This window comes from Centruroides sculpturatus, unplaced genomic scaffold (genome assembly GCF_000671375.1).
Source record: "Centruroides sculpturatus isolate CEXI.00-Female unplaced genomic scaffold, Cexi_2.0 scaffold97, whole genome shotgun sequence".
Taxonomy (NCBI): domain Eukaryota; kingdom Metazoa; phylum Arthropoda; class Arachnida; order Scorpiones; family Buthidae; genus Centruroides; species Centruroides sculpturatus.
In genome coordinates this window covers 1070917-1090291 of record NW_019384412.1, presented here as the reverse complement: position 1 = coordinate 1090291, position 19375 = coordinate 1070917, and the positions used below count along the sequence as shown (strand labels likewise).

Sequence of the window (19375 nt, the reverse complement as noted above, 5' to 3'; positions counted from 1 at the left end):
CACAGTAAAAACTGCCCTTTGGAGGCAAATACAGTATCTCGCAAAGGGTTGCATACACAGACATGGTTCCTCTGACTTTTTTGCTGGTACAGAGAGATCTACAACTTTGGGGGTGGGTGGGAAAACCCTCATTCACAGTTCATTCTTACTTCCCTTTTAAGTATTCATTTGTATTGATAATTTGTAAATACATATGTACCTAAATGTAACTTCAACTAGCTGTTTTCTAAATTAAGTGTTTATTCACTGATGTGTTCATTATATTTAACACTTTTTTAAATATATTATGTTATTCAACAATATTTAAGTAGGTTTTTAAATTAATGGCCTTGTCTGCTAATAGCTCTTATCTGTTTCTCTCTATTTGGCCATTTGGAAATTTATAAAAACTTATTTCTTTTTCTTTCTTAAAACAATTTAAATTACAAAAAGTGCAATGTAAATTTAATACACCATTATTATCCGTTTAAATTCTATATTTTGACTTATTTTAAATAGAAACGACAGCACTTTAAACTGATACACGTCTAGGTTTTAATGCCATCTATCGGAAAATTTTATTAAGACATATCTGAGTGTATCCACCTTGTAAATATTTGTTTCATATGTATTTACAGCTTTAGTCGTCTGTAGAAATTATAATATTAAATTATAAACATTTACACAAGTTTGATTCTATCGCAAGAGTAGATATTTAACTAATTTAAGGTTATAAATTACATTGTCGAATCTGTTGCCATCTGTCGATGAATTTAATGACTAAATTTGTAATATAACAGTCTGAAACTAGATTCAGTAAAAATTTTTTCATTAATAAGTGTGGGTAATATTCCAATGTTATTAATTGCGAGAGATTTGCATATTCGATTGCTGCATATAATTTTTTCGAATCTTTATAAAATTAAATATGCATAGAACGTTTAATTACTAAATTAATCGACAGATGGAGACACTCTTAACTGTAAAATAAATTTTGAATATGATTTTTGGTTTAGACGGATCTAAAGACTAATTAATTAAAATTAGTTTATTAGTAATTAAGAATTTTATACGCTTTGCATTTACAAAAAATCCAGCAACGAGTTGCGTAACTTTCCCGGTTGTTATGAGTTTTTATTTAAAAAATAACTTTTATATTATTAAGCAAAATAAATAAAATGTGTGGCGCCATCTATTAACAGATTTTAAAAAAATATATTCTATATTTTTAATTACTGTAAAATAGCAAAAGGCTTAATTTTGACAGTAGATGTGAGTTTATAAAAAAGTATAAATGTTACTAACGAATAAAATCTTTATAAAGTCCTACTCCTCTGAAGATATGACACACAACCCCTCTCTGTCTCCCCACTCCATTGTGGATAAATTGTGGAGGAAAGAAGCAAGTGATCAATTCGAACTATTGAAGAAAATATCTGAATCTTTCTTAGGAACAATTTGAATGAAGTGTAACAAACTATTTGAAGGAATAATAACCATCTTTTACATCCAGAGTTAAAGATATGTTTTGCATGGATGACTCAAGTTTTATGGAATAAAGCTTGAATTATCAGCAATGTTACGTCTCTTATGTATGTCTCCATCGTGGGAAAACAAGGAAATATTTAAACAAAACATTAAGGATATTGTATAAATGCCAAAGAACTGAATTCTCTTTCTACATTCTGAAGGTTCACATTATTTGTAAGCGATCCTTTACGGTTCAGAAAAACCATGGCTCATTCATAGCTGGTTACCAATCATTTACCATCTCTTAGATATTTTTTCCAATATCCGATAAATTATTTTTCTTACTTATGGGAAGTCCTGCATGATAGTTAATGGATTTGTTCTAATAAAAACAACATGGAACACATAGAGCACATTTGTGGCGAAAAATATCGTGAATAATAATGATAATATTCAAATGAGTAGACTGGGAATTAACTCTCTTGACCTAAATCTCATAAAATATTAGTGGGGTGTTCTAGAAAAATATGTAGAAAGTTTAGATAAGAAATGTATTACTACATCATATGTAGTAATATACTTATAAATATTTATTGTCTGCTTAACAAAGTATTGTAAAGACATATTTTTCTCCTAGCGAAATTCTGAAATTAGACGTTAAATTTGATTAGAATTAACTGATCTTTTTCTTAAAAATTATAATAAAATATTAGAAATTAATTTTATATGTGTTACAACATTACTGGTATATATATATATATTGCATATATCATAGAAACGGAGTAGGCTACCACTACATAAGCATACCCTCAAACAATTCGAAAACATAATAGAATTTTTAGTCTCATTGCTGTAACAAGTGAAAAAAATATTTAAAATAGAAAATATTCTGATAGCCAATGGTACTCAAGATTCAAGCATAGGGTACCATCAGACAGGATATCCAAGGATGTTTCGGAAGATGGAGAGACAATTGGAAAAAGAACTAAATGACAGGAAGAGATGACATAAGACCATAAGCTCAGTAGTCCTTAGTCCTTTGGTTGTAATCAAAGACTTTAAGAACCACTGAGCTGATGAAGGATTTTGTAACTCTTTCCACTACGTGGGCACTAAAGCCTTTTTTGCAAGACCATTGTGGATTTGGTCAGGCCTACACTGAAGAGGCGGATGATAAGGGATGGGGCCGAACGTATCCGGACAGACCACCCACCGAAAATTCCTAGGGTTTTTAATCCGTGCGGATTCGATCCCGGATCTCCCAGAGCAATAAATCTTAGCCGCTCGACCATCCGGTTTGAATGAAGATTATCAAATCTATTGACTTCATATTATATAATATACCGTATGAAAATGATTTTAATGTAAATTATGTACATTATAAATATATGATAAGATAGAAACTGATAAGGGTCAAGTTTAGAATCAGATATAATATTGTCGTCATATTCTTTTATAATTTATTTATTTGATTATATATTATTAGTAGATGTGCCATTATATTTTTCATAGATGACTAGCTGTATTATTTTCAGGAAAAAATAGATTTATGCAAAAAATACTTTTTATAGATGTAAAATATTAAGGTTAAGGGCATTCAGGAAGAGGAAGATGCAGGAAGAGGCAGATGATCCCTGCCTCTTTCTGCATCTTCCTCTTCCTGAAATCGACTGTTCTCTATAGAACAAATTGTTTTACATTATAAATTACTTATTAAAAATAAGAATATTACAAATATGTAACTTAAAAATTTGAAAAAAAAAATATTTGATTAATCTCATTTTGAATTAATAAACGTTATGTTTAATTAAAAACAAAAAAAAATACATTAAATAATTAAAATATTTCAACATAAATGAAGTGTTTCAATAAATTCTGGTATAGAAGCTGTTGAAAGACTTAAATATATATTTCAGTTTTTATTTCTAAAAGTTAATAATGTAATTGAAACTTTCTTAATAACAAGAAAATTATAAAATAATGAATTAATTTATAATAATATTTATAAAAAGAAATTCGTAAGTAAAATGTTCTAGCGTATCTCATTATTCTCTATATAAAATCTTAACCTATGCATGAAAGGTCGATTTATTTCCTATTGTATTCTATAAACAAATAATGCCACTGTACACCGTATCATTTATCACGTGCAGGCCCTACGAGAGGGAGATGTAATGGGGCGGCGCCCCACTAACATTCCCATAAGCTTTAAAGGGCCCATCAGAAGAAGAAATTTTAAAAATTGTCCAAATATTTTTCCATATAATGAAATAACTTTGGCATGGGCTAACTATTATACTAGGTTATTTTTTTTAGTTCAGTATCATTATGTTATTTGTATAAGAAGGATATCCGAAATGGTCTTTGCACCAACAGTTCTCCCATTCTCTCTGGGGCCCCGATTACGTTGGTCAAGCGCGAATCCATGTTTACGCCGCTTTCAGCGTGAGACCAACGTGCTGGCCACGTGGAGTTTTCCAGATTTTCTTCACATGTTTAACATCCAAATACAAGTCACTTTCTCTTAGAAAGTGACCCGTATTTGGATCCCGGCAGATTGCTTCTGTGATATATGGACAATATGCCAAGAAAGATCGCCCATATGTTGCTCCAATCGAATTCATGTGAGTATTAATGTGGATCATTGCTATGGAACTGGAGGAAGGATTAGTTAATTTTTACAATTTTTAAAGGTGACAGAAAGGAAGAATAACTACAATATTTTTTTAAGATGACCGTAAAACACGTGAAAATTTATCTTGTGTCAATTATCTGCTTTAGTCTTTTAATAGAATGAACATCCATGAATGTGGTGAAGAATCCTCAAAGTCCAGCTTTATAAATTTTCTTGGAGCATTGTGAAAAAGAATATTTCTCAACTCAGACTTATAATAGACGAAAAACTTAAAAACGAGCGATTAATATCAGAGAATGGTCAAAGTAAATGTTCATGGCACGAAGAAGAATTAAACTTTGAGCAAACAATAGAAAGAAACATGGAGGTGACTTCTAATCTTTACGCAAAGTGATCGACTTCTTAGTACAGAAGGCGTTTTGAGTTTTTCAGTTTGCAAAGTCGGAATCGCTCGTCATTGTGCAACATGAATCATCTGTAGAAGCTGTAAGGGCTGTAAAATTGCGGCTGCTGTTTGAGGAGTGGCAATGGATATGTTGTAGCAAGCGTAAAAAGAATTTGAGTATCGGTTGAATGTGTTTCGTGTGACACCAGCTCACTCATTGAGAAATTGCAATGGGCAAATTAAAACTTGAACAGATTTCCAATATTTTTATGTAATTTACAACGATTTCAGATAATAATTAATATAATTACAATAATTTAAAATAGTAGAATTCTTTTTTGGAAGACCCATAAATACATGGGTTCTTGACTCCATTCTTATCATTTAACTTGTTTTATGACTAAAATTTTACCGTTTTTAAAATAAACTATACGCAAAGAAGTGACAATTTTGTATGTTTTCAACCGTAAATCTATCTTAAAATAAAATTAACATCTTGTAAGCACTTATTTATTAAGACTTTATATAAGCCATAATAGGAGGAGGACCTTAATGAATGAATTGCCCTTGGCATTTTCTAGATACACTTTTTACAGCTTAAAATAAATGAATATTTCTTATAATTGTGCATTAATAACTTAATTTTTAATGATTAAAGTAAAATTTAGATTAGAAAAGAACACATTTCAACATAAAATGTTTAATTTTTTCCCTCGTTTTTTTATAGTAACAAGTGATCAAAAACTAGTTCTTGAGCTTGATAAGTATATTATTATGATTGATAAAGTGGAAAACAATAAAATTTTGCAATCTAAAATTACTTTTTTTTTTTACTATAAAAAGACATTGTTTACAGTTCAATCCAAGCGTGTGATGTAAGAATACTCATCTTACTTTACATATTATACCAGTCATTAATATACTTTATATACAAAATAATATTGCATACGTTAAAAAATAATTAATTTTATATGTTTATTTTAAAATTTAAATAAAAATATTATTATAATTTACGAGAAAAATCGTCTATAAAGTAGATACTAGAGCATATTTCCTATGTAGAAATTACTCTTTCCTGTGTTTACAAATGAACTATTTTACAATTTACAATTACTATATTTCATTCAAAAACTATATATATATAGTTTTTTATAAATTGTGTGTGTGATAACAAGGAAACATTACAGAATTCACAGGAAGAAAACCGGAAAGAGTCCATTTTTTACATCTGGCTTCATCCTCCCACCAATGCTTCAAGTGTTTAACAATGGAAACGTTTCCTTTACTTTGCAATTTTTCGCATAGAGAACACATCCAAGGATGTAAAACGATTTCGTAATGGTTCTTCCAACTAAAAAACGAATGATACAAGCTTTTATTTTCAGATATTTTCCATAAATATGAAGCCAAATCTACTGGATTTGGATAATTCATAGCGTTTATATAAGAATCCGGTGGAGCAATTGTTGAGTAATATTCTCCATCTCCCATAACAATTGGTATTATATCATATCTTAAAATTTGATAAAATTTTTCCGTTACGTAATGCTTACAGATTGCATTTTCAAACGAAAGATAGAATTTATATTTCTTCATTTTCTTGTAACAGCGAGCTGAATTTGCGGGTCGACACGCTTCTTTACCACATCCTCCTATGATGTCTATGGGAAAAAATTCTCTTAACAATTGAACGTATTCCTCTCTTCCACTTTGCGTGCAACAATTGCTGACGTACCACAATGCTGCATTCTTTCTCCCTTCCCAAATCGTTAATACTGGCGTGTGTCTGTCCGTTCTCTTTTTAATTCCGTACTTAACTACCACATCCGAATCTTGTCTATAGGTCATGGTCCAATTGAATACGTTATTCAATTTTTTTAAGTCGACGAGTTCTAACCAGGGTGGTTCTAGCGTATAGAAGATCCAAATTTGATCTGATCGACGATTGATTGATATCGCTTCCATTTCGATATCCCTAGCATGAAATAACACAGCATCTGATACGTTTAAATTGTTTTTATTCCTAGTAACACGGCAATTATTTACTATACAACCGTTATCAACGAAGGGATTACTCAGTTTATCGAAGTAATAGTAACTTTTAGACCAATCTTTACCATAATATTTCGTTGCTAAATATATTAACTTCGGTNAAGAAGTTCTTCTTCTCTATCAAATAATAAGTAAATTTAAAAGCGTGAGGCCCTAATATATGTTTAGTTTACATATAAATTTGGCAATGTTGTGGGTCTATTTGCAAAATGATAATTTAGATGCTTATTGAGGCCCTTTCTCTCTATTTATAATAGGTTTTTTCTCCTCTATCAAATAATAAGTAAATTTAAAAGCGGAAGGCCCTAATATATGTTTAGTTTATGTATCAATTTAGTACTTTAGTTTACAAAATGATATTTTAGTTAAAATTCCTCATACAGAATGCTAAAAGGTAGACTTTATACTCGTTGAGGCCCTTCACTTATAAGAGGCTCTTCTCTTCTACTAATAAATTTAAAAGAGTGAGGCCCTAATACATATTTAGTTTATGTATAAATTTATCAATTTTGTAGGTCTATTTAATTAAAATTTCTTAAAAAAAAAACCCTCTCAAGATCGGATTGAGGCCTTAAACTATAGCTTATAAAAAAGGCTCTTCTCTCGTTAAAATAATAGTAAATTTTAAAAGCGTAGGGCCTTAAAATGTTGCTATTTATATAATTATAAATAGGGCCTTTTGGATGCCTTCTATTTTTAAATTTTGAATGATTTTTAAATATGAAAATTCGAAGCGAAAATTAGATTTTGTTTTTATCTCGTGTGTAAAGGTTGAAAGATAAAAGCTTAATATATATTATTTTTAATGTATAATTAAGCAATCATTCTTAAATGATGATAATTGATAAATTATTATTTTTGTTTAGATATTAAAAACGAAAACTTTGATATTAATTTATGTTATAAAGTGGTGTGATTGACCTGAAAATTTATTAAATAATTGCCAAATATTAATTTCTCAAGTAGATTGTTGATGTACACGTGTAATAAAATTGTATTTGACTTTCTAATTAATAAAGTAAATAACGTATATTTTTACTTAAAAAAATTTATAAATGTATAAAATTATAATTAATTATTTAAAATCGAATAAAATTAAACACGAATCAACTGAAAAAAAGTGAAAATTCTCGCCATTTTTTTTTTCTGATTTAAACTGAAAATTTCCATGTTTAAAGCTGATTTATTAATTTTTTTATATTTTTCAATATAAAATTTATTATTTTATGCATGTTTTAAGACATTTTAATGCCATTTATGTATGTATTTTTTCTATTAAATTATATTGGAACCTTGGAAGAATGTATGAGGAATTGGGCAATTTTTAAGTGAATAATAAATGTATTTACTTAAAAAAATAATTTAATAAAATACGCTTTAAATTATCTAAATTGAATAAAATTAGCTTTAGTAAGCCATAAAAAAATAATTATATTCATAAATTCTTCTCCCTTTTTCATTACTTAAACTCGAAATTTCTATGCTAATAGCTAAAGATCTATCAATTTTGTGGTTCCTTTTTTATATTTTATAACAAATTACGTTGTCTTTTTTATTATTTTAAAGAATTTTTAAATGTTTTGCATTTAATTTTATGACGTTATTACACATCCTAACATGCAATAATAAAGGCTTGGGTGTGTAGCCTTTCTCATTAACAGTTGACCTTCTGTGTCATAAACCATTAAAGATTACTTTCTAGAAAAATGTCTACAGTTTTATGCTTGTCTAGTTTATTTTAAAAACATTTTAATAACTATAAAATTTACATTTTAATTGCTTCTTTCATTTTTAATTCAATCTGAAGGATAAGATACTTTTATATATAGTTAAATATATAGAATTAGATTAAAAATTTGGAAATTATGTAAATTTATAGTTAATTTTGATAGATTTTATTGTTTTTTCCTGTATTAAATTTAATTTTTTAAATAATTTTCCTGTAATATATTTGTTATAGGGCCTTTCAGGTATCTTTAGAGGCTTATACCAACTGGTTTATGGTAAGGCTAAGTCTACAAGAGGCCTTTCGTTCTTCTATGAAAGGCCTTGAGTATATTAGGAGCTTCATAGGGCTTCCTTATACACTTAAAGGTAAATATTTAGCTTTATCTTTAAATGAAAATAGAGATGAGCATCTATAGTTAAGTACGAGTCTAGTCCAACTTATAACTTGTAGCATGTTTTAAGGCCCTATAAATGTGAGGCTCGGATCAATTAGCCTGCTAGCTTCCTATGTGATAGGGCCTTCTTAAAGACTTCAAGATATATGAACATCTGTACCCTTAAGGAGTATGTAAAAGAGTAAAGATGAGCATCTACTCTTAAGTCTCTACGGAGTCTATAGAGACATCTTCTTAATATAAGAAACATAATTAAGTGAATAAATGCTTTTTAAGAGCCTCATAAATATATAGAACCGCTTCTGATAGGGCTTCGAGATTGGGGCGCCATTTTGAAAAGAGGAGAGGAAGGAAGGAAGGAAGGAAGAAAAATAAAAATGGCGGCTTTAGCAGTGTTGCCAACGCCACTACATCACACGTGAAGTGACGTCAAGTGTTAAATACATAAAATAACACATTGCGGGAGGTAATAGGAGTGATTAAACTCTGGAAATTATTGAGGAGAACGGCGAATGTTTGTATAGAAAAGATATACTTTCCGGTAATATAAACGCTTGTTCAAGGTTAACAATCAAATTAAATATACAAATTAGGATAGTAGAAATTCAAGGACAACTAGCTTTTACGTTAGAATCGATGGCAAATTTCCAATTCCTTCTTACAAACACGCCATTTTCAAAAAAAGTTGTCTCGTTGAAGGTTGCAAACATTAGTTAAAAGACGAAGGTCGTAATATCTTAACCAGGTTCAATGTACTTTGTCAAGAATATGTACGTGATGTGTATTGAAAAATTCATATAATTTCCTGAAATTTTTATGTTTTATAAATAAATTCAATTTCTATTTTATTTGGGGCCTCTTCTACTACACATTGAAACATAGTTTAGATGTGTTAAAGCCCTTCCTCTCTATCTATAAGAAGTTCTTCTTCTCTATCAAATAATAAGTAAATTTAAAAGCGTGAGGCCCTAATATATGTTTAGTTTACATATAAATTTGGCAATGTTGTGGGTCTATTTGCAAAATGATAATTTAGATGCTTATTGAGGCCCTTTCTCTCTATTTATAATAGGTTTTTTCTCCTCTATCAAATAATAAGTAAATTTAAAAGCGGAAGGCCCTAATATATGTTTAGTTTATGTATCAATTTAGTACTTTAGTTTACAAAATGATATTTTAGTTAAAATTCCTCATACAGAATGCTAAAAGGTAGACTTTATACTCGTTGAGGCCCTTCACTTATAAGAGGCTCTTCTCTTCTACTAATAAATTTAAAAGAGTGAGGCCCTAATACATATTTAGTTTATGTATAAATTTATCAATTTTGTAGGTCTATTTAATTAAAATTTCTTAAAAAAAAAACCCTCTCAAGATCGGATTGAGGCCTTAAACTATAGCTTATAAAAAAGGCTCTTCTCTCGTTAAAATAATAGTAAATTTTAAAAGCGTAGGGCCTTAAAATGTTGCTATTTATATAATTATAAATAGGGCCTTTTGGATGCCTTCTATTTTTAAATTTTGAATGATTTTTAAATATGAAAATTCGAAGCGAAAATTAGATTTTGTTTTTATCTCGTGTGTAAAGGTTGAAAGATAAAAGCTTAATATATATTATTTTTAATGTATAATTAAGCAATCATTCTTAAATGATGATAATTGATAAATTATTATTTTTGTTTAGATATTAAAAACGAAAACTTTGATATTAATTTATGTTATAAAGTGGTGTGATTGACCTGAAAATTTATTAAATAATTGCCAAATATTAATTTCTCAAGTAGATTGTTGATGTACACGTGTAATAAAATTGTATTTGACTTTCTAATTAATAAAGTAAATAACGTATATTTTTACTTAAAAAAATTTATAAATGTATAAAATTATAATTAATTATTTAAAATCGAATAAAATTAAACACGAATCAACTGAAAAAAAGTGAAAATTCTCGCCATTTTTTTTTTCTGATTTAAACTGAAAATTTCCATGTTTAAAGCTGATTTATTAATTTTTTTATATTTTTCAATATAAAATTTATTATTTTATGCATGTTTTAAGACATTTTAATGCCATTTATGTATGTATTTTTTCTATTAAATTATATTGGAACCTTGGAAGAATGTATGAGGAATTGGGCAATTTTTAAGTGAATAATAAATGTATTTACTTAAAAAAATAATTTAATAAAATACGCTTTAAATTATCTAAATTGAATAAAATTAGCTTTAGTAAGCCATAAAAAAATAATTATATTCATAAATTCTTCTCCCTTTTTCATTACTTAAACTCGAAATTTCTATGCTAATAGCTAAAGATCTATCAATTTTGTGGTTCCTTTTTTATATTTTATAACAAATTACGTTGTCTTTTTTATTATTTTAAAGAATTTTTAAATGTTTTGCATTTAATTTTATGACGTTATTACACATCCTAACATGCAATAATAAAGGCTTGGGTGTGTAGCCTTTCTCATTAACAGTTGACCTTCTGTGTCATAAACCATTAAAGATTACTTTCTAGAAAAATGTCTACAGTTTTATGCTTGTCTAGTTTATTTTAAAAACATTTTAATAACTATAAAATTTACATTTTAATTGCTTCTTTCATTTTTAATTCAATCTGAAGGATAAGATACTTTTATATATAGTTAAATATATAGAATTAGATTAAAAATTTGGAAATTATGTAAATTTATAGTTAATTTTGATAGATTTTATTGTTTTTTCCTGTATTAAATTTAATTTTTTAAATAATTTTCCTGTAATATATTTGTTATAGGGCCTTTCAGGTATCTTTAGAGGCTTATACCAACTGGTTTATGGTAAGGCTAAGTCTACAAGAGGCCTTTCGTTCTTCTATGAAAGGCCTTGAGTATATTAGGAGCTTCATAGGGCTTCCTTATACACTTAAAGGTAAATATTTAGCTTTATCTTTAAATGAAAATAGAGATGAGCATCTATAGTTAAGTACGAGTCTAGTCCAACTTATAACTTGTAGCATGTTTTAAGGCCCTATAAATGTGAGGCTCGGATCAATTAGCCTGCTAGCTTCCTATGTGATAGGGCCTTCTTAAAGACTTCAAGATATATGAACATCTGTACCCTTAAGGAGTATGTAAAAGAGTAAAGATGAGCATCTACTCTTAAGTCTCTACGGAGTCTATAGAGACATCTTCTTAATATAAGAAACATAATTAAGTGAATAAATGCTTTTTAAGAGCCTCATAAATATATAGAACCGCTTCTGATAGGGCTTCTCCATAGACTTAATAGTAGATACTCGTCTCCATACTTAAGCACCGCAGTAAAGAAATATAATTAATAATTTACTTTAGAATATCCGAGAAAACATATAATAAAATAATAAATTTAGAATATAAAAGCAGTAGCGTGACTAGAAACTACATTAAGGGGGCCCGAATTAACATTACATTCATCCCTGTACCACTAGAAGCTGTGTATGACGAGTAAAACTCTTATGATATTCTATAAGAGGGCCATCGAGAGGGGAAAGATAGGGATTTTCCCCTAAACCTGGATAAAACTTAAGGGGCCCTTAGGAGTTCCTACCTCTATAAAGTTCTGGAAGGCCCTAAATGTAGGTTATACACGTGTATAACTGTGTTTGCCACACAACCCACATTCAATTTTTTTTTTGTACTTATTTAATTTATGAAAATGTATTTATTTACTAAGGTAAGAGGCCAGTACCCCTGGGCCTCTTCTTTATAAAAGTACTACGATTATTTTTATTTATTACGAATTTGTTTATAAACTTTTTAAATAATTTTATGTTAATTTATCGTAATCACTCGTAGATTTATACATTTAGGCCCTATAATATAGTAAAACCTGCCTAAAACGGAAACTGAATAAAACAGAAACCTGCCTAAACACGAAAATGAACGATTTTATATGTTAAAAAAGAACCCGTCCAAAAAAAAGGAACCCTTCTAAACCGGGAAGAAGAATATTCGATACCGAGCCATTCCGGTTTACACAGGTTTTACTGTACTAATTATTATTATTATTATTTTTAGAAATTAATTTTAATATTTTCGATGTTTTTTTCTGTTGAATAACACAGAAAACACCAGAAAAAACGTAGGAAAATCATGTTTAAGGATGCTCCAAGCTGACCACCCTCAAGGCTTTGCTCCACATTATCCTCCTGTAATTCTCTTTCAATAACCATTTTAACATATAAATGGGACATTTTTAACGATTCAGCATTTTAAAAAGGGTGTAATTTACTATTCGAAATGTATTATTCATAGTATCCTTCGTTAGTATTTTTACGAAATCGTTAGAAACGATGACCGAAGCCATTGATAAAAATTGCTTGAAGACTTATTTTTAACATGGATAAGAGCCAAAAAAATACCATTTATGTTTATAAAAAAGCCGTTCATTAACCGAAAATCGATAATTTTAATGAAAAATTACACAAATTTATGGAGTAATTGAGGAGGGGAGGGGAAATAGATTCGATATGAATTACAAAATAATCATCACATCTGACCTCATTAGGGTCACAGCTAACGAAATATATTTGTACAAATCGACAGGTTGCACTTTATTATTGCTTTCAATTAAAGATAAAAAGAGATTTTTGTTCTCTGACATCTTTAAATCGTCAAAAGAGAAAGGGTCAACACTCTAATGAAAAGTGAAGGACGTGAAACGAATTTCAGTTATCACCAATTTTACTATCGACAATAAGTTATCGGATCCTTGAACTTGTTTTTTATTCGAAATTTATACAAAATTACCCTTATTTTTAATTACTAACTTCTTAAATATTATATGAAGTAAAACCTGTGTAAACCGGAATCGTGCAGTACCGAATATCTTTTCCGGTTTGGCAGGTTTCCACTTGGAATGGGTTCCTTTCTAACACAGTAAAAAACTTAATCAGGTTTCCCTTTTATTTAGGTTCCTTTTTGGACAGGTTTTACTGTATTTTTTTTTTCAGTTTAGACAGGTTTTACTATATTTTTTCCGATTTAGCAGGTGTCTTCTTTGAACAGTTTCTCTTTTCTAACACAGAAAATCGCTCAGTTCTGTGGAATATTCTCCGTTCAGACAGGTTTCTCTTTTATTTAGATTCCGTTTTTGACAGGTTTAACTGTAGAATATTGTTATATTCATTCTAAAAATTCATTAAAAATTCATAAATAAATTAATTTATTATACAGTAAAAGAAAACATGTGGATAAAGGAAACATGCCTAAACGGAAGACATTGCTCGGAACGGAGCGAATTTTATACGTTAAAAAGAAAAAAAGAACCTGTCTAAAACGGAAAAAACTATTCGGCACGGTATCATTCCGATTTAGACAGGTTCCTATCGCATTTAAAAATCCATAAAGAAATTTGAAACAAATTTTATTTAAGAATAAAAAAGAAAGATAAAAAGGAAGAAAAGTCATACAAACTCTGCCAACAATTTGTTTATGAACTAAGAGGAAACGTTTCTATACGTTATAAAACATTAACAGAATTCATTTGTAATTTGTTAAAAGAATTTTGCAATCGTTTTAATTATATAAACAAGGAAGTAAAGAACAAAAAGATTCCGTTTTCCTGTCTCCACTCCACCATATTGAATGAGAATTTGACTCACGTTTAGCATTGAACTTGTTTACAACACAGCGCCTTGTGTTCAAGGGAATTGATTTTTATATTATTAATTAACTAGAAACTGTATGACGCAACACATTCGAATATTCGCTTTTATTCGAACATTTTTCCACCTTCTTTTTCTTTTTTACTTAATTTTTCTATTATATTATTTTGTTTACATTTTTTATGTATTTTTATATATTTTTCCTCTAGTTCTTCAGTATTTCCTGATCTTAAATTATAAAGAATTCATTGAAAAACATTTTAAATATACTTATTTAATTTTCAAACCACATATTTTTTCTATGGGCCTATACAGAAAATAGACACATACATAAATATACCGTGTAGCATAAATATAGTAAAACCTGTCTAAAACGGAAACTGCATAAAAATAAAACCTCTCTATTTTCTACGTTAAAAAAAGAACCTGTTCAAAACGGAAACCTACCAAACCGGAAAAAATATTAGGTACCATGCGATTCAGGGTTACTCTGGTTTTACTGTATTAACAAGGTCCTTCAGAAGCCAAAAAGAGTCGTGGGCCATTTATCTTTTTGATATTCTCATTGTATTAATAAACAAAATGGGAATTACAAATTGTATTTTATTCTTTAAATAGTAAACATTTTACAAAAATATTAGGGTTTAGGGTAAAGGAATGACTTGAGAAGATTTTTTGAGGGTAGGATAAATGGTTCTGCTAGCTCTCCTATGATAAATTATGCCTTTTAATGATGATAAAATTCTATATATTACATAGAAAATTTCACTGCTCTTCTCTATACATCTCTATATAATAGAATATCCATTTAGAATGCTATCCAGTCTCATTTTCTTGAATCATCTTCTTCTTCTCTGATATTCCCAATGGATAAAAACACTGAATTCTATTAGTCGCGCCTGACTAGAGGGCTAATTGAGTAGATTTTATTCACGTATCTATAACCTAAATAGGAGCCAGTTTTAGAAATTCCTCCTAGAAGGACCCACTAGTTAGCTTTCCCAATTGGTTGTCGTTATTCCATAATCCAATTCTCATCTTCCTTGCAGTATCGAATTTTATAACCCAATGTTATATCGTTTTTTAATTTTATTAATAACCCAACAGGTGCGAACTCACGACCAACACTTATAACAGTCGTGTGTTCGCACCTGTCCAACAGTACGAAGATTTCCGGGTTTTTTTCATACCTAAATAGGGCAAAAACACTTGAATTTTTAATTAATTTGAATTTTTTAACGTACGATTACTCATCAGTCAACGATGAAAGTAATGCAAAAAGGTGTGTTTGTGTGTGTGTGTGTGTCTGACAGTAAAGAAAACTAAACAGCAATTAAAGGTGGAGACCTTAATTAATACTTGTATATACGAATACTTTCCCGTTATAACCTTACCCTTTGTAGGCCATTGCTTAAGGCATTAATTGCGCTTACTTTCAAAGAACATCGAACGTAATTAATACGTCAAATAAATTCGCTTTAAAAATACTTAATTTTAAATAATATTATAAATTAATTATAATTATCTAACACGAAAAAGTTATAACTCGAACTTAAAGAATATATAAACCGAGCTACAATTTTGAAATTTCGGATCTCGTCTGTTAATCTGTCCGTTCGTTTTTAAAGTAAAATATATAAAACATCGTTAATTTTACGATAAATTGTGTAAATTTTCACAGGACTTTATAGATTTACCTATAAATTTAAAAAAGATATATAGAAAGTAGATGTCCTTCTATGTAATTACTCCTTGTATATTTTATAGTCTTATGATGCAGGAAATGAAACGTGCCAAGAAAAGAAAGATATAGCGTGTTTCAATGCTATTGTAGGCGAGTAAAGTATTGAGCAGTACCCAAATTCTTGAGGGTTAAAGACATTTCTAAGCGGTTTTCCTTGAAAAAAAATGACCAAAAAAGTCAAATATTCAACAGATTTATAAGCGATTAAAGTAATATCTTCCATTAATCTATCCACTTCTTAACTACTAAAAACTGAATTTTCTATATAATTCTTTATATATTACCNACAAATTTTTATAATTGGTTCTTGTGTTTACTCTATCTAAATAATTCTACATACTTTAGAATAATAATAATAATTAAAAATAAGCTTTACCTGAATAACACCTAGAATGACCCATATAATATAAATTAATATTCCTTAATAAATATTCTGCCATATTCGACGAATAATAATATAAATCAAGAGTTAAAATTTTTGAAAACATTCCAAATTCGTGATTCTTGCTTACCAGATGAAACGTGATGTTGTCGAAATTTATAAACAATTATAAATTATGTTAAAAATATAAAATATAATCAGTTCTTATGGAAATAAGGACAATATTCGAAGTTATGTAGTCAATTTAATTAGGATGTTTTTACAGAAAAGTTGGGTTATAGTCCAACATCTTCATAAGACCATTCTTGATAACGCCATTATCTACCAACGCAATGGGGCCCCGCCCATTGGGGTCTTCCGGTTAGAAAGCTGTTACATGCCACTCTTTTCTAGAAATGTGGATTAGTCGAGGAGTTTCATATCCATAGCCTTCCCGCTCTCCTAAATGATATAATATGTTTTATAATATGCGCTTCTAATATACTTTTGTGATGTATAAGAGAGGGATTACACTACTGGGAAAGGAAGAAAAGAGGAATTAAATCTAGAAAGAAGAACCAGGGGTGACGTGGTCAGATAAAGAAAATGGGTAGGAACACGAGCACCCACCAATTTACAATGTGACTGGGGTATTACACATGGTTTCTATGATAAATATGAATCGCGATAAATAAGAAAATATAATATGTTTTCTATATTATTACATTAATTTAATTTAATCCTGATAGCATCTAAATTCTAGATAAAGTCATAGAAAAAGAAAGGAGAGTTTTAGAAGATTTCTAGAGACTTAGAAAACTTCTAGAGAAGCAACAAGCACTAATTTTCATTCAAAAATCCTCTTCGATAATGATAATGATTAAGTTTTTTTGAAGTTTTCTTTGGTCAGATAGCCGAACGTGCGATTCACGCATTAAAATAACTCCGTTAAAACATCACGCAAGTCAGTGTAGAGAATATGAAAATAGTTATTTTTCCGTAGAAAATTATGAAATGCTCGAGAATATTATATCATAATTAAGCAGTAAACTATACAATTAGGTAAATAACTTATCTATATTGTATTTATTTTATTATTGAAATTTATAATGTAACTAACTATTCATAGTATGAGTTAATACAAGCTTATCTGAATGATGTTAATGCGTTAGCTTTTATGGTATATGGAATAAAATTAAATTCGAGATGACCTTTTTAAGTGTGCAAATGTGAGGAGCGTGTCAATTTAAACACGAAAAATAATGAAAATTATATAAATTTAGGTATATTTTACAGGATTTATAGCTTAGAATCACTCAAGGTAGAGTCGTAATTTTAGATTCAAGCATGTAAATCATAAATTACTTTTTAAAAATAGGAAAATTCTTATTATACATGAGAATATTTTTAAATAAAATTTCTTTTTTGATTAAATCTTTATTTAAATATAAATAAATATCCAAAAATAAGTTATATACTTTCACATAACTTGCGAAAATCTTGAAATGACAACATTACTCATGAAAAGATATTAGAAAAATGTATTTTTTTTCTTCTTCTTCTTTAAGTTATCTTTAAAATAAATTATTAAATAACCTTGACATATTGATTGTAAATTAAAGGTTTAATTTTAGTAAAAGTATATAAACAAAGATAAATTTTTATTTAAAAAAAATATATTCGAGAATTATTTAAACATTTCAAATTAATTTCTATTAATTATTTACTTTAATTGGTTTATGAGATAATAATATGCGATTTTTAATTCGATTTTATTTATTTTTATTTAAATATTTTATGAAATTTAAATAAAAAATTGTAATGTTAATGAAGGGGGATTTTATATCTTTGACATTATATAGTTCACTTATATAAATTACAAGGATGGTAATGTAACATCTCTTGTATGAAAATGTATGGTAACATCTATTATAAGTTATTTTTAAGAAATTATTTTATTATATTTTATTCTGTCACAGGTTGATGACTTTATTGTTTTCTATCTTCTGTGATGTTTGTAAATACTGCTTAGGATTTGTATCCTTTCACTATACTGTCCCACTAAAGTTTTGTGTTGAAACTGTTACTTTCTGCAATTACAACAACTGTGTAAGCAATTGTCAACAAATTTTGCATATTATTTTTCATACTTTCTACCACGCTTCAAGTATTCGGTTGTCAGTATCGTAGTGGGATTTATTCTCTTGTTTTCTATTCTCTTTCTCATCCTCTCTCGTTCGCTCCTTGTCTTCTTGTATACAGCTTAGACCTTTAACTAGGCTCTACCCCTTAATAATAAGTCTAATAAAGGTTCTAGGGGAAGAGGGAAAAGAAAAAGAAAAGATAGAGAGAGGTGGGAAAGAAAGAAAAAAAAAAGGAAGAGAGAGGAGAAAGGAAGGAAAATAGAAGAGGAAGAGAGAGAGAGGGAGAGGGAGGGGAAAAGATGGGAGAAGAAGACAGGGGAAGGGGGAGATGAAGAGAGAGAGGGAGAAAAAGAGAGAGGGGAAGGAAAAAGGGAAAGGAAGAGAGGAAAAGGAAAGGAAAGAAGAGACGGGAGAAGAAAAGGGGAGAGGAAGAGAGAGGGGAAGAAAAAGGGAAGAAAAAGATTGAGGGGAAGGAAAAAGGGAAAGGAAGAGGGGAGAAGAAAAAGGGGAGAGGATACGAGAGGGGAAGGAAAAGAAGAGAGGTAGAGAGAGAGGGAAGGAAAGAGAAGAGGGGGAAAGGAGGAAGAGGAAGAGAATATGAGAAAGATAAGAGAAAATAAGAAAGAAAAGAGAAGGTTCCAGTATAATACTAAGCCCTAAAAAAATATAATAATAAATTGTAATTATTAATTATTAATACCAAATTTTACAAAATAACAAAATGAATATTTAAAAAATTTTATTTAGGATTATAATTTTTATTTTTTTATTTTCTAATTAAAAAGTAAATTTTTAAAATTTACTTTTTAATTTTCAAAAATAAAATAAAATAAATAAAATTCGTCTCTACCCTCAAA

The 19375-nt window shown here is 28.8% G+C and overlaps 1 protein-coding gene across 1 annotated transcript in view; it reads right to left on the bottom strand.

Annotated features, from left to right (window-relative positions):
- Positions 1-5618: 5618 nt before the first annotated feature.
- LOC111619041 (alpha-(1,3)-fucosyltransferase fut-6-like) overlaps positions 5619-19375 on the bottom strand; it is a 21514-nt gene continuing 7757 nt past the window's right edge. The window contains exon 2 of the mRNA XM_023360680.1: positions 5619-6638. Within this exon, the coding sequence (XP_023216448.1) occupies positions 5619-6638 (1020 nt within the window). The remainder of the gene's footprint in view (positions 6639-19375) is intronic.